Consider the following 15,639-nt stretch of genomic DNA (forward strand, 5'->3'; position numbering starts at 1 on the left):
GTTATGAATCAGTGAGTCGATTCAGCAGTTTGGCGGTTTGACACGCGATCCGAATCATGATTCGACTCACTGATTCATAACGCTTCGAAGCTTCATGAGGCCGTGTTTTGAAATCGTCATCACAATGTAAGTCGTTATTTAGGGTTTTTTTGCGCACAAAAACTATTCTCGTCGCTTCATAAAGTTATTGTAGAACCACTGTAGTGAGATGGACTTTGTAACGACGTCTTTAGTACCTTTTAAGGGTCTTGAGAGCGTAAAGTGTCATTGTGCCAATGGAGGCCTTTCAGAGCCATCAGATTTCAACTAAAATATCTTCATTTGTGTTCTGAATATGAACGGAGGTCTGACGGGTGTCGAACGACATGAGGGTAAGTAATTAATGACAGAATTTTCATTTTTGGGTGAACTAACCCTTTAAATGTTTATCACTTTTAGCAGTGTTTTATGTAACTTCAAAGGGTTTCCTGGAAAATTAAACCAAAATTGTGTATTTAGAGATCACTGTATGTGGGTATGGGAAGTTTTTACATTTGGGGAGGCCAAATCCGGGCTGAAATGGTCCCAGAGTAATTTGGTGTAAATAAGTTACTTTGTGTAAAACGAATACCAAAGTGATGCAAATCTCCAGAAAGTAGACTAAGCTTTCAAATGGTACCAAATATGAGGTCAGAGCTCCTCCACAGACATTTAAAATTGAAAGTATATAGTTGATGTCATTCCGGACCTTATCAGGGTCCTTGGAGTTTAAAAGGTTAAATGGAAATCATTTCAATCTGCTTATTATAAGTGTTGTATTATGCCATTAAAGTTAATCATAAATACTGTATTCTGTTACTATAACCATTACTATGTGTGCGTCTCGAGACTTTCAGCTCCCTAGTCCAGAAGTCATTTTAAGGGCCGTCTCAATCGCAGAATCCTTCCTGTGACTGAAACGTTCGCTCTTGAAAATAATCCCACAATTGATGTACACTCTGAAATTCTGAAGCGCGAAACTAATTAGCACTCAATAGACATGACAAACTATTTAATTATGTCAGCGCAGGCACACGTCGCTAGACTGTAAACTTAATATAGTTGATGTGTAATTGGAAATCTGTCTGTTTGAATTAAAAATTAAATTACAACATTGAAATAAAAATGTAAAGGGTGTACAAATACAGTATAAAATCTGAATATAAATAATTGGTAATCATGTAAAAAAAACAAAAAAAAAACTTTTATCATTTATCTGTTATAAGTTTTATGTTGGTTTGGTGGTTTGGCTGTTTCCTTATAAAGGTCCATAAATTCGTGAGGTTTTTATTGTATAATTTGTCAAGTTTTTTGCCAGGTGGCTTTTTTAATTAAATGATGTCATTACGTTGCTCTCTTGACGCCAGCCAATCGCTGCATTGCTGATCGTGGTTTCGAGTATCGATGCATCTGCCCTCTTCAGGGAACACAAGAACGCGCAGTGATCTTAGATCATTTAATCCAGATATTTTAATCCAATCCGCAAATTCGTTTGAAGAACCAAATTAGCCTGAGATCACTTATCACGATTAAAAGATCCGGGATCTGTCAAATCATCTCAGATGTAATAAGCAACGTACGAAGAACGGGCCCCAGCTCAGAGACCCACTCGCTAAACAACTGTACTCTAGTAAACGCTCCACGATGACGAGTGGAAATACTGATTTAATTCTGCCATATATGTGTGAACCAGAAACTGATTCGGAAGAAGGGGAAGTGTAAATTATACAGGCTTGTATTCTAAGTCGATGTATCCGAATGGTAATGCGTTTTATGTATCACTCTTTACAACACTGGACACATAACAGTAATTAATATGATTAGCCTTTAGCTTGACTACGTAATTAAACAGCTAATAATGTGTTGCTAGTGTCACACAAACCATGTTCCCGTTCACCATCTCAGAGTCTCTGTCCTTCAACAATCAGCATCCTTAGAAACGCTTCGAACAACTCCTATAGTTCATCATAACATCGTAATATGCATCATATACATAATTCACCCACTATTTTGCTAAATGTACCCAATGTTTTCACATCAACAGAAAAATATACCTGGGGCCTGTACCATGATGGTAGTTTAACAAACTCAGGGTTACAGGATTAGTTTCGAGTTGACAAAACCAAACCAATCTATTCAGGCTTTGTTGGTCCCATGATGCTGATCATCAGCTTTCTCTGTCAACTCAGGCTTTGATCCTGAGTTTAGGAGTTTAGCTGTGACATCAGCAGTGAACAGCCAATCACAGGCTGTGGATCAGTGAAACTGAGATTCACTTCTCGCAAGAGAAGCAGCGAGATTCAGTTCTCTCTTCTGCAGAAAATTACATGATTGAACAATATTAAGAATTTAAACAAATTTACACAGCAAGAAGAATAGAGCTGTCTATAAAAGAGTACAACTTAAAGAAAATATTCACTACGTCAATGCAAGGAAAAGTTATGACGTTAGTTTAGTTGATATATAGAGAATTGAGTAATGTAGTAATTTTTATAGCTTTATTTAATAATTTTAAAACTTATTTGTATGTATAGGCTATTTATATTAATTTCAACTAAGTGCCTATTAATGATTGATTAACTAAAATGATATATGTGTAATTGAATACAGGTATAATAATTACATAAATGATATCTAAATCATTCAAAATTATTATTATAAATAAGCATTGTTAAAAGCCAGACACTTTAGTCTTTAATAGCCATTTGCTATGTAGTGACCTTTAATTTGGAGTAGAAACAGGGGGAGTGACTTTATTGCATTAGAGGTGTGTCACTTTGCTCACAGCTGATTGGTCCAATTTCAGTTTGAGATCTCTTATCCAGAACATAACCTGCCCTGGAGCAGGTTAGCCGTGGAGCATAAGTTACTATGGAGATGAACACTGCTAAAACCCAAACCACTTTAATGGTACCTAAAACCCAGGATTAGCACAAACTAAGCTTAAACATATCTGGCTAGCCAGTTAAACCGGCTTCATGGTATAGGCTCCAGGATAACCTGGCTTCTCTTGAGACTCCTCTGCTTCAGAGAATAGTTGATATGCTAAAGCCCGTCAACACGTTGACATGATTGGTTAATAACACCAGTGGTTTCAAACCGTGTTTTTGAGACTTTTTTTTTTTTCTGTGCAGTTTTAAGGAGAAAATACTCAGCAATGGTGTTGACTTATGAATTGTCTTAAAGCATATTAAAAACACCACATAGACATATAAACAACATTTAAAAACTTGATTTTTACCGCCGGGGGACTTTAAAATGTACCTTCATGTAATTACACATACACTAAGATGGTGTTGGTATTCCAGAAAGCAGGTTATGTGACATACCCGGGTATGTTTAAGGGTAAGCGGATAACCTCAACTTTCGGTTCCACAACCTTAGGGAACTTTCAGGGTATGTAAGTAGCCATAGCATCTCACTCTCTGAACAGAACCTGATCTGGAGCAGCTCATTAGTTTGCTTCACAGGTTTTCAGAACAAGAGTTCAGGGTATATGTGACGGTAAGTTAACCTTGTTTTCTGGAATACCCCCCAGATACATTTGTATAAAAAAAAAAAATTGGGAAGTCGTTCCCGAAGCTTGAAAATTGAGCGATGCATCAAAATAAAGCTTGTACATGTAATCTGATGCACCCAGTGCTCTTTATTTTGACTTGAATAGCCATACATACATTAAAGGCAACGGCTGACTAAACCAGGACTTCTTTTGTGTTTTAGGTTACTGAATGACTTTATGGGTTATGGACTTTATGTACTCTTTGGAATAAAATACCCTCTTTTCTCTTTAATATTGTTCACTCATGGAGCTAGAACTCCATGCCAGTGCAGAACTGTGGTGTGGGGTTGATCTTGGGGCTTGTTTTTTCTATCCTTTGTATCCTAATCCTAACTGATTTTTTTTTAACAAGGTGATCTCGTAAATATTTGTATGCATTTTACATAAAATATAATTCTACCCAGGGGCGCCATGAAGAGTTTTAAGGCGGGTATGCAAGACAGAATTTTGTGTTTTAAAAAAGTGTTTTATTCATATCAGATACACATTGAGTATGAAACAATAAAGATTACTCTATTTTTCTTCCAGTTCACAGGCCACTTACTTTTATGTATTTCAGGAAAAAGTGATGCATTTTTGTGATGTAAATCCGACAGATCCTTTGAATTGCGTTGCAAACTCATTGCGTGTTATATCAACTAACATGATCATTATAAAGGAGTTCAAACTACAAAACACATTCACTTCCACATATTTGACAATTGGAATATATCATACAATCATGATATAGTAAACAAGTTTGAATATTTAGAATAAAAAGGGAAAAATTAAATAAACGCGATACATATCTGTCTGTGTGGCTGCATGACGCGTCGCCAAGGAAATCAAACGTTATAAAATAAGTCGTCTCAAAAAACTCACGCTGTGGGCTAGAATATATAATAGAGCCCCTAGAATATACAGGTGCTGGTCATATAATTAGAATATCATAAAAAAGTTGATGTATTTCACTAATTCCATTCAAAAAGTGAAACTTGGATATTATATTCATTCATTACACACAGACTGATATATTTCAAACGTTTATTTTAATTTTGATGATTATAACAGACAACTAAGGAAAATCCCAAATTCAGTATCTCAGAAAATGTGAATATTGTGAAAAGGTTCAATATTGAAGACACCTGGTGCCACACTCTAATCAGCTGATTAACTCAAAACACCTGCAAAGGCCTTTAATGGTCTCTCAGTCTAGTTCTGTTGGCTACACAATCATCTGCTGACTTGACAGTTGTCCAAAAGACGACCATTGACACCTTGCACAAGGAGCGCAAGACACAAAAGGTCATTGCAAAAGAGGCTGGCTGTTCACAGAGCTCTGTGTCCAAGCACATTAATAGAGAGGTGAAGGGAAGGAAAAGATGTGGTAGAAAAAAAGTGTATAAGCAATAGGGATAACCGCACCCTGGAGAGGATTGTGAAACAAAACCCATTCAAAAATGTGGGGGGGATTCACGAAGAGTGGACTGCAGCTGGAGTCAGTGCTTCAAGAACCTCTACACACAGACGCATGCAAGACATGGGTTTCAGCTGTCGCACTCCTTGTGTCAAGCCACTCTTGAACAACAGACAGCGTCAGAAGCGTCTCGCCTGTGCTAAAGACAAAAAGGAAAAAAAGTGGTCCAAAGTTATGTTCTCTGATGAAAGTAAATGTTGCATTTCCTTTGGAAATCAGGGTCCCAGAGTCTGGAGGAAGAGAGGAGAGGCACACAATCCACGTTGCTTGAGGTCCAGTGTAAAGTTTCCACAGTCAGTGATGGTTTGCGGTGCCATGTCATCTGCTGGTGTTGGTCCACTGTGTTTTCTGAGGTCCAAGGTCAACACAGCCGTATACCAGGAAGTTTTAGAGCACTTCATGCTTCCTGCTGCTGACCAACTTTATGGAGATGCAGATTTCATTTTCCAACAGGACTTGGCACCTGCACACAGTGCCAAAGCAACCAGTACCTGGTTTAAGGAGCATGGTCTCCCTGTTCCTAATTGGCCAGCAAACTCACCTGACCTTAACCCCAAAGAACATCTATGGGGTATTGTGAAGAGGAAGATGTGATATGCCAGACCCAACAATGCAGAAGAGCTGAAGGCCACTATCAGAGCAACCTGGGCTCTCATAACACCTGAGCAGTGCCACAGACTGATCTCCTCATGCCACGCCGCATCGCTGCAGTAATTCAGGGAAAAGGAGAAACCCCAAACTAAGTATTGAGAGCTGGACATGCTCTTACTTTTCATGTTCATACTTTTCAGTTGGCCAAGATTTCTAAAAATCTTTTCTTTGTATTGGTCTTAAGTAATATTCTAATTTTCTGAGATACTGAATTTGGGATTTTTCTTAGTTGTCAGTTATAATCATAAAAAATAAAAAAATAAATAAACATTTAAAATATATCAATCTGTGTGTAATGAATGAATATAATATACTTTTCACTTTTTGAATGGAATTAGTGAAATAAATCAACTTTTTGATGATATTCTAATTATATGACCAGCACCTGTAGATACCACACAACCAATTTCTGGAATAATCATTCAATGTTTCTCTGAAGAATAAAATTAAGTGTTTCCTCACATCTGTGATCAACAATCATCTCTAACATTTTGTTTAGCCTATTCTGATTTGTATGGACCTAATTGGTAAGGGAAACTTCCATCCTTTTAATGTCTTCATCCCTACTTTTTTACATTTTTGCTTATGTGCTCCTGACAGGTGCTGTTTTCCATCCATCGTGTTCTTTTTTTTGTTTTGTTCGGTTAACACATGCGCTGTATGTTGAAGTGACGAGAGACCATGCTCGTGTTCACCTCTTACTTTCTATAATTCACATATTTTAATTTTATTTTGCTACAGTATTATTAGTTCATGTGTTTGTGTATGTAAGAAAAAAAAATCATGCACAAACCAAATATCCAAAGTTGTGATTTGGGGCCCCCTATCATCCTGGGCCTATATGCCTGGCATCCCCCCCCCCCCCCCAACTTTACAAACATATCTTTACAATTTATTCTAGGCCCGGCTGTTTTGGCAGCACACGGAGGACCAACAGCATATTAGGCAGGTGGTCTTAATGTTTTGACTCTTCTGTGTATTTGTATGTTTTTGCATCTATCCAAACATACAGACATTTTGACATGTAAATGTGCAAACCTACAAATATAAACGATGAGATCAGTCAACTTTTAAACCCTTAAAGGAGTTAATGTAATGCTTCATGAAAACAATAGGTTATTAATTAATAATAAAGAAATGTTTATGTCAAGTGAATTAATACACATTCATGCTTAATGTATTTGTAAACATTTAGGAACACATACAATTCATACAGTTCATGTTTAATATAATAGGTTTAAAGCACTAAATTAATGGTAATTCTATGGTGGCAGAGAGAGCTCAATGTGCTGCAAATACTCACAACTCAACCAAATACAGAAACACGCTGCAAATACTCACAACTCAACCAAATACAGAAACACATTGCAAATACTCACAACTCAACCAAATACAGAAACGCGCTGCAAATACTCACAACTCAACCAAATACAGAAACACATTGCAAATACTCACAACTCAACCAAATACAGAAACGCGCTGCAAATACTCACAACTCAACCAAATACTCACAACTCAACCAAATACAGAAACACACTGCAAATACTCACAACTCAACCAAATACAGAAACGCGCTGCAAATACTCACAACTCAACCAAATACTCACAACTCAACCAAATACAGAAACACTCTGCAAATACTCACAACTCAACCAAATACAGAAACGCGCTGCAAATACTCACAACTCAACCAAATACTCACAACTCAACCAAATACAGAAACGCGCTGCAAATACTCACAACTCAACCAAATACAGAAACACACTGCAAATACTCACAACACAACCAAATACTCAAAACTCAACCAAATACAGAAACACACTGCAAATACTCACAACTCAACCAAATACAGAAACACACTGCAAATACTCACAACTCAACCAAATACAGAAACGCGCTGCAAATACTCACAACTCAACCAAATACAGAAACACACTGCAAATACTCACAACTCAACCAAATACAGAAACACGCTGCAAATACTCACAACTCAACCAAATACTCACAACTCAACCAAATACAGAAACGCGCTGCAAATACTCACAACTCAACCAAATACAGAAACACACTGCAAATACTCACAACACAACCAAATACTCACAACTCAACCAAATACAGAAACGCGCTGCAAATACTCACAACTCAACCAAATACAGAAACACACTGCAAATACTCACAACTCAACCAAATACTCACAACTCAACCAAATACAGAAACACACTGCAAATACTCACAACACAACCAAATACTCACAACTCAACCAAATACAGAAACGCGCTGCAAATACTCACAACTCAACCAAATACAGAAACACACTGCAAATACTCACAACTCAACCAAATACTCACAACTCAACCAAATACAGAAACGCGCTGCAAATACTCACAACTCAACCAAATACAGAAACACACTGCAAATACTCACAACACAACCAAATACTCACAACTCAACCAAATACAGAAACGCGCTGCAAATACTCACAACTCAACCAAATATAGAAACACACTACAAATACTCACAACTCAACCAAATAATGAAACACAGCAAATACTCGCAACTCAACCAAATACAGAAACACACTGCAAATACTCACAACTCAACCAAATACAGAAACACACTGCAAATACTCACAATACAACCAAATACCCGCAACTCAACCAAATGCTGAAACACACTGCAAATACTCACAACTCAACCAAATACAGACACACACTGCAAATACTCACAACTCAACCAAATACAGAAACACACTGCAAATACTCACAACTCAACCAAATACAGAAACACACTGCAAATACTCACAACTCAACCAAATACAGAAACACACTGCAAATACTCACAACTCAACCAAATACAGAAACACACTGCAAATCCTCACAACTCAACCAAATACTCACAACTCAACCAAATACAGAAACGCGCTGCAAATACTCACAACTCAACCAAATACAGAAACACACTGCAAATACTCACAACACAACCAAATACTCACAACTCAACCAAATACAGAAACGCGCTGCAAATACTCACAACTCAACCAAATACCCGCAACTCAACCAAATACTCACAACTCAATCAAACACAGAAACACACTGCAAATACTCACAACTCAACCAAATACAGAAACACACTGCAAATACTCACAACTCAACCAAATACTCACAACTCAACCAAATACAGAAACGCGCTGCAAATACTCACAACTCAACCAAATACAGAAACACACTGCAAATACTCACAACACAACCAAATACTCACAACTCAACCAAATACAGAAACGCGCTGCAAATACTCACAACTCAACCAAATACCCGCAACTCAACCAAATACTCACAACTCAACCAAATACAGAAACACACTACAAATACTCACAACTCAACCAAATAAAGAAACACAACAAATACTCGCAACTCAACCAAATACAGAAACACACTGCAAATACTCACAACTCAACCAAATACAGAAACACACTGCAAATACTCACAACACAACCTAATACCCGCAACTCAACCAAATGCAGAAACACACTGCAAATACTCACAACTCAACCAAATACAGACACACACTGCAAATACTCACAACTCAACCAAATACAGAAACACACTGCAAATACTCACAACTCAACCAAATACAGAAACACACTGCAAATACTCACAACTCAACCAAATACAGAAACGCACTGCAAATACTCACAACTCAACCAAATACAGACACACACTGCAAATACTCACAACTCAACCAAATACAGAAACACACTGCAAATACTCACAACTCAACCAAATGCAGAAACACACTGCAAATACCCACAACTCAACCAAATACAGAAACGCACTGCAAATACTCACAACTCAACCAAATACTCACAACTCAACCAAATACTCACAACTCAACCAAATACAGAAACACACTACAAATACTCACAACTCAACCAAATACCCGCAACTCAACCAAATGCAGAAACACACTGCAAATACTCACAACTCAACCAAATACAGACACACACTGCAAATACTCACAACTCAACCAAATACAGAAACGCGCTGCAAATACTCACAACTCAACCAAATGCAGAAACACACTGCAAATACTCACAACTCAACCAAATACAGAAACACACTGCAAATACTCACAACTCAACCAAATACAGAAACACACTGAAAATACTCACAACTCAACCAAATACAGAAACACACTGAAAATACATGCAACTCAACCAAATACAGAGACACACTGCAAATACTCACAACTCAACCAAATACCCACAACTCAACCAAATGTAGAAACACACTGCAAATACTCACAACTCAACCAAATACAGACACACACCGCAAATTCTCACAACTCAACCAAACAACAAGTGACAAACCTGTCTGGGACATGCTTATTGCTCAATGTCTAGTCATCGGTGGTGTTGGTTGAGTTGTGAGTATTTGCAGCACACGTTGTCAAACTGATGAAGATGTTTTCTAGCTGGTGTTTTTTCTATTTGCATGCTTTCTTCAATTGCAGCGTGTTGAGCTCTCTCCACCATACAATTCAGTATTTTACGTGATCAAATCTAAAGGGGAGTAAACTGTTTACTCCTAATCACTATTAACAACTCTACCATTGGTTTAAAATACTTTAGGTATGAACTTTAAGTGGGTATTAATGTTAGGTATGGTAAACCAATTGTTAAAGAATAGAAAACATCTAACTCTTAACATATGAGCTAATTAAATAATAATAGTTTGTTACTTTTTTGGACAATGAATGAAGAACTCACTATTCATAGCCTATTAATGAAATAATGTAGAAACAAAAATGTATAAACTATAAATCAACTATAATAGTTTATAAAAAGTATACAGCAACAAAGCACTTATTTGCAGTGTTACCGATAAAGGTGTAAATCGATATCAATATACAAATATTTCAGAGTGCTCATTATGAACTCAATCAGTGGATTCAATTGATCTCATAGCCAAAACTATGCTGAAAATGTTACTTTCAATACTCTTTATTGCTTTAAACATGATCTTACACACAAAAAGACCACAGTGAAGCAAAAAACACTGACAAGAACTCAAAGAACTAAATATGACCACATACAACAAATGAAGCATAGTGACAAATCTCATTTTGGCAATGCAACTAGTCTTTGACAGAAAATATGTCTTAAAAAAAGAAAACATGTATAAACATGATGATATTGTTTACTGTAATGCATTTTATAAAAATAAACAGGTTCCATGCTGTATTATACTCTAAAATATAGTAACTATTTGTCTCTGGTACATACTACTATAAATCATAAGATACATGTTGTGATTTCTTTTTTTTCTTCTTTTTTTAAGTTATTTTGATAAATATATGTAATGTTAATTCTCAAAAATGATTTAAGCTTCACAAATATGTTCTTCACAATATTTTTTGTTAACTTGAGCATAGAATAATACTTTTATATTGCAAAACACTAGATTCTGTCTGTACTATTGTTGACCTTTTAATGATACAATTTATCTAAATCCAGCATTAAACAGTCTTTCAGATGCTGGCTTGACAGAGCCCACTTCATTCATTTCATATTTTAAAGAATGGATGACATGCAAGACACCAGAACAATGAAAATGTTAATCGTTCAAACTTCACAGTAGAGCCTTATATGGATTATAAGACCATAATTCAACCATTTATGTCCTAGATTGGAAGAGGAGACAGAAAAGTTTTCAGACATAAGACAGCAGTTGGTTTTATTAAAATACATATAAAACTATTCTGTGTGGTGGGGTTGGGTGGGGGTCTGTTGGAGGGGGGTTATGTTCTCAGGAGTGCACAAAGAATGACATCACATGAAAATTAAAAAATAAAGTTTTCTACAATAAAACATTTCAAATTATGGGACAGAAGAAAAACATTAAAGCAATATAAAAAAAATATTGGGAAACATTAGTTATCTGTGTACTTATATAGGCTATATTTGAAAACAAAATCGTTTTTATTCTATATACACAAGCATTTTCTTAGTGATTGCACAAAATTACGAGGCTATCAAGTACCCAGCCCACTCCAATACAAAAAAATAAAAGCCACTTTTTGCCTCTACATGTATGAGGTATGGAGCTGGACGGGTATGTGGGTGTGAGTGGAAAGAAGGATTTATTTATTTATTTATTTTTTGTGCATTAGAAAACAGGAGCGCCCTTTTTCATCTTGGTCTCAGATCAACCATTGTATCCTTTCAATTAATATTCCGGTGAATTTGAATCTGCTACATTGTCTACCCTGGGCAGGTGTTTCCTTCCACTATCGTGTTAGTGGGCTCTTGTGTTCATAAATATTAATTTAAAATTGTCAATTCAGACCCTTGCAGAGATACAAATCCAGACGTTGTGAATGTGATATTGTGAAAAGGGAGTATTTCATGTCACAACAAACAAAATCGAAAAGCAAGCACATTACCAAATTACCATTTCTCTCTACCTAATTTACAAAATCAGTTACCATTCATTTTTCTGATTTTATTTTTTTAGATTATGTAGCTATAATGTCTACAGTAATTGCAATAATGACAATATAATTTTTCCCATAATATATTATAGAAACCATTTTTAGGACACAAAATATCTAAGGCCCTATCCCCGCCAGCCCTTCCCAATGTCATTTTGTGATTTAGATATAGGAACAACTAAACATACAAAAACTAAGTCCATTTCACAGTACCCTTTCTCTAAGGGTGAACAGCCCTATTGATCACCCATAATACACAGGATCAGTATATATATTTTTTTTCAATTCTGTGCACATATAATGTCAAAGATTGTTTGTGACTACAAGTTGGCACAACCTTCATAAACATATAACAGTATAGTTATGCAGCTATGGAATTTAGCAGGCAGTGAACAGAAGGGCGAGTAAAAATGTAAACCAATGAATGATCCGAAGAGGTTCCTGCCAGAGAGTTGAGCAGCTGTTTTTCCGGCCTGCCCCACAATCTCGTGTGAATGAGTCATTACTTGCTGGGCAAGGTTTTGATAGAGCGATTAAGAGAGCCCATGTTAGTGGATGTATGGAGCTGAGGACTTGCACTCTTATTGGGGAGGCTACTAGAATGTCCCATTGCCTCTTCAGCAGCCCGAAGAAGAAGGGTGTAGTTGACAGCTACCTCCTCTACCTTACGTAAAAGCTGTAGTTTTTGAGTTTCAGATCGTACACCCCTGACCAGCCGAATGAATGTATGAGTAAGGTTACACAGCACCTGGAAGCTAGCTGTGACGGCACTTAGCATTCGTGAGGGACTTTTCTCAACACTTGCCACTCGTCTACATGATGCCCTGAACTCTTTAAAACAGACTGCAAGTTCTTGCTTGTACTCTGCCAGTCTTGCAGGGGGGATACGAGGTTCCCCCTCGATTTGGGGGCAATTGGCACACTGCCTTAAAATTGAGAGCAGCTCATTGGCATCAAGTTGTGCGTTTAGGAATCCATCAGGTAACGAGAATGTTTTGCCCTGCAAGGATTGTACTCTTGCCAAGCTAGTTTCCAGGTTCCCGCAGGCCCGCAGATCAATTCTCTGTGTTTGTGGCTCCTCTTCCTCCTCCTCCTCCTCTTCCTCTTCCTCCTCCCCACTGCAATCCTCTGCATTAAGTACCTGAAGAGTCTTGCTGACTACTGGCATTGCCCTTGAATCTAGATGCATTCCGGGTAAGACCTGCAAGGGGATGGAATAAGACAGTTCATCTTTTTCACTGCTCTCATCAGCAGCTTCACATTTGCGATAACAGAAGCAGAAGGAGCAGCATTTTTCTCTGTCCTCAGCATCCTCACTTGGCAACCCCAGAACCTCAGCAGTACCCTCACGACTTTCCTGAAGTAGCTCTTCTCCCTGAATAAAAAATATCCCCTTCTTCTTTGCATCCCCATCTTTAGTGTGTACAGGCTCCACTGGAGTCGGAAGTCTGAGTCCAGTGGCCCTGACTCTTTCCATTTCTTTCTCAAGGCTCTTTGCTTTTGTAGTTTTAACCTCAGCATACAGGGGGGTGCTGTCATTATTATCGATCTCCCCTATACTATATCTCCTTTGAAGCTTTTTATATTGTGGCGCACCCATGCATTCTGAATGGGTGGTGCATGTAGGCAAGCATGATGCCGGTGCATCTCTGGGTTCCCTAGACTCGAGGCTCGTGGAGCGGATTCGAGTGGTTTTGATTTCCAAAGTCTGAGGTTTCCGTAATTCTCCGTGAGCATGTGGAGACTTTGGAATTGCTGGGGGTGTTTTAGAGATTGCCCTTTCTCTTCCTCTCTGATCCGTTGCAGAACCAACCGCAGTATCTGGGAGACGCATTCCGCGGCACATTCGCTTACAATCGCAGCTGCGTCGTTGTTCTCGTGAGATCCCAGGAACTTTCTGTACAGGACTTGTGCGCAGTTGGCAGGCACATGGGGTAAATGAGGGAACAGGAGAGGATCCCTGTGGAATGAACTCTCCTTGTGATGTTTTAGGTTTTAGAAGCTCCTCCAGGAACTCTAGCTCATACTGCCTGACTTTTTGAAGCTGTGCACGACGCTCATCTGTCTCTCTGCGCAAACGTGCTGGGAAAGTGGCTGAAATTAAGTTCCTAAAACTCAGGAATGGAGTACTACGCTGGGATTTGGCTTTATTTGCCTGTTTCTTGTACTCGGCTCCTGGAATAGTTGCACCCTTTTCCAAACATCCTAAGACGTGTGTTGGGTCTACCAGAACAGGCACGCTTTTAGGAGCTTTCTGTGGTTCCACAGGGAGATTCTGGGAGTTATCTGCCTTTGCCTCTGACATGTCTTTCCGTTCTACTTTAAGAGGCAAAACTGGTGAATACTTAGTAGGAGGCAGGGTGCTGGGCTTCACCAAGCTTGCATCAGATGTCTTCGCTGTGTTCTCTTTGTTGCTAGCTAACTGAAGTCCTTTGGCACGGAGACGCTCACCGTCGGTGGGAGGCGATGAGTGAAACACTACCACTTTTGGGGTCTGTGGATCTTTCAGACGCACCTGCGGACCAGGCTCTGGTCGTACTGGACATGTGCAGAACAAGTCAGCAGCTGGCAGAAGGCCCTTTAAACTTGAAGGCTTAGTGGTCTCGCTTGAGGCATTCTCGGCATCTTGGCACATATTTGTCGAACAAATTTTTGCAGATGCAGTTCTATCCACAGGCAAGAGAACAGGTAAGGCTATACTGGTAGTTTCTAGGGTGACTGAACCAGAATCTTTTTCCGGGACACCTTCTGAGGTAATGGAGCTTGGTTTTTCTTCATTAGCAAGAGGCAATTGATCTGTGTTGACTTGGGGAGCACAAACTTGTTCTGATGCTTTAATTTCCTCAGATGTCTGTTGTTCAGACTCTTCCAGGCACTCTTTGACAGGGCCTTTTTCCGATTTTTCTATATCCTTCTCACTTTTTGCTTCAGGGCTCTTCCCCAGCTCCACAGAGTTGTCAGAGGGACTAATTTCTTGACTGGCACATACTTTCAAGGGCACAGTCTTGCTTAAGATCACAGGCTTTGGTGGACACCCGCCACGGATCTGACTCATTGAAAAAGCCCCTCCCCCAATCGCTTGTGTTGTACAGCCCGGGATTGACAAGGGGAAATCTCGTCGACTGAAAAGTCGCTCTTTGTTGATGTGGTGGGCAAATAGATATGCCTGGTTCTGATGCTGCTTCATGGCAGAAACCATCTCAGACACATCAGTTAGCTCTGATGAATTTGTCTCGTGTCCAGAGTCTAGGGATGATTCTGGGGTTATGGCAGCAAGCACAATCAACCCTGTAAGGGAACAGAAACAAAACACAACCATGCTCGTAAGAAATCACGTAAGCTTTCGTCCCTTCATGTAAGCAAAATTACAGACATAAAATATGTTCTAATTAAAAATCATACTAATCTAAAAATGTAATTAGATTAGATTAAACTTTATCGTCATTGCATGTTACAGTACAAGGCA

General features: G+C 38.5%; 1 protein-coding gene across 1 annotated transcript in view; it reads right to left on the reverse strand.

Moving 5' to 3' along the window:
• Nucleotides 1-12,675: 12,675 nt before the first annotated feature.
• Nucleotides 12,676-15,639, reverse strand: part of frmpd3 (FERM and PDZ domain containing 3) — a gene marked incomplete at both ends in the record, with an annotated part of 28,755 nt that continues 25,791 nt past the window's right edge. Inside the window, one exon of the mRNA XM_079838859.1 lies at nt 12,676-15,461. Coding sequence (XP_079694985.1) covers nt 12,676-15,461 — 2,786 coding nt within the window. The remainder of the gene's footprint in view (nt 15,462-15,639) is intronic.

Source organism: Gobio gobio (genome assembly GCF_949357685.1).
Source record: "Gobio gobio genome assembly, chromosome: 16".
NCBI lineage: Eukaryota > Metazoa > Chordata > Actinopteri > Cypriniformes > Gobionidae > Gobio > Gobio gobio.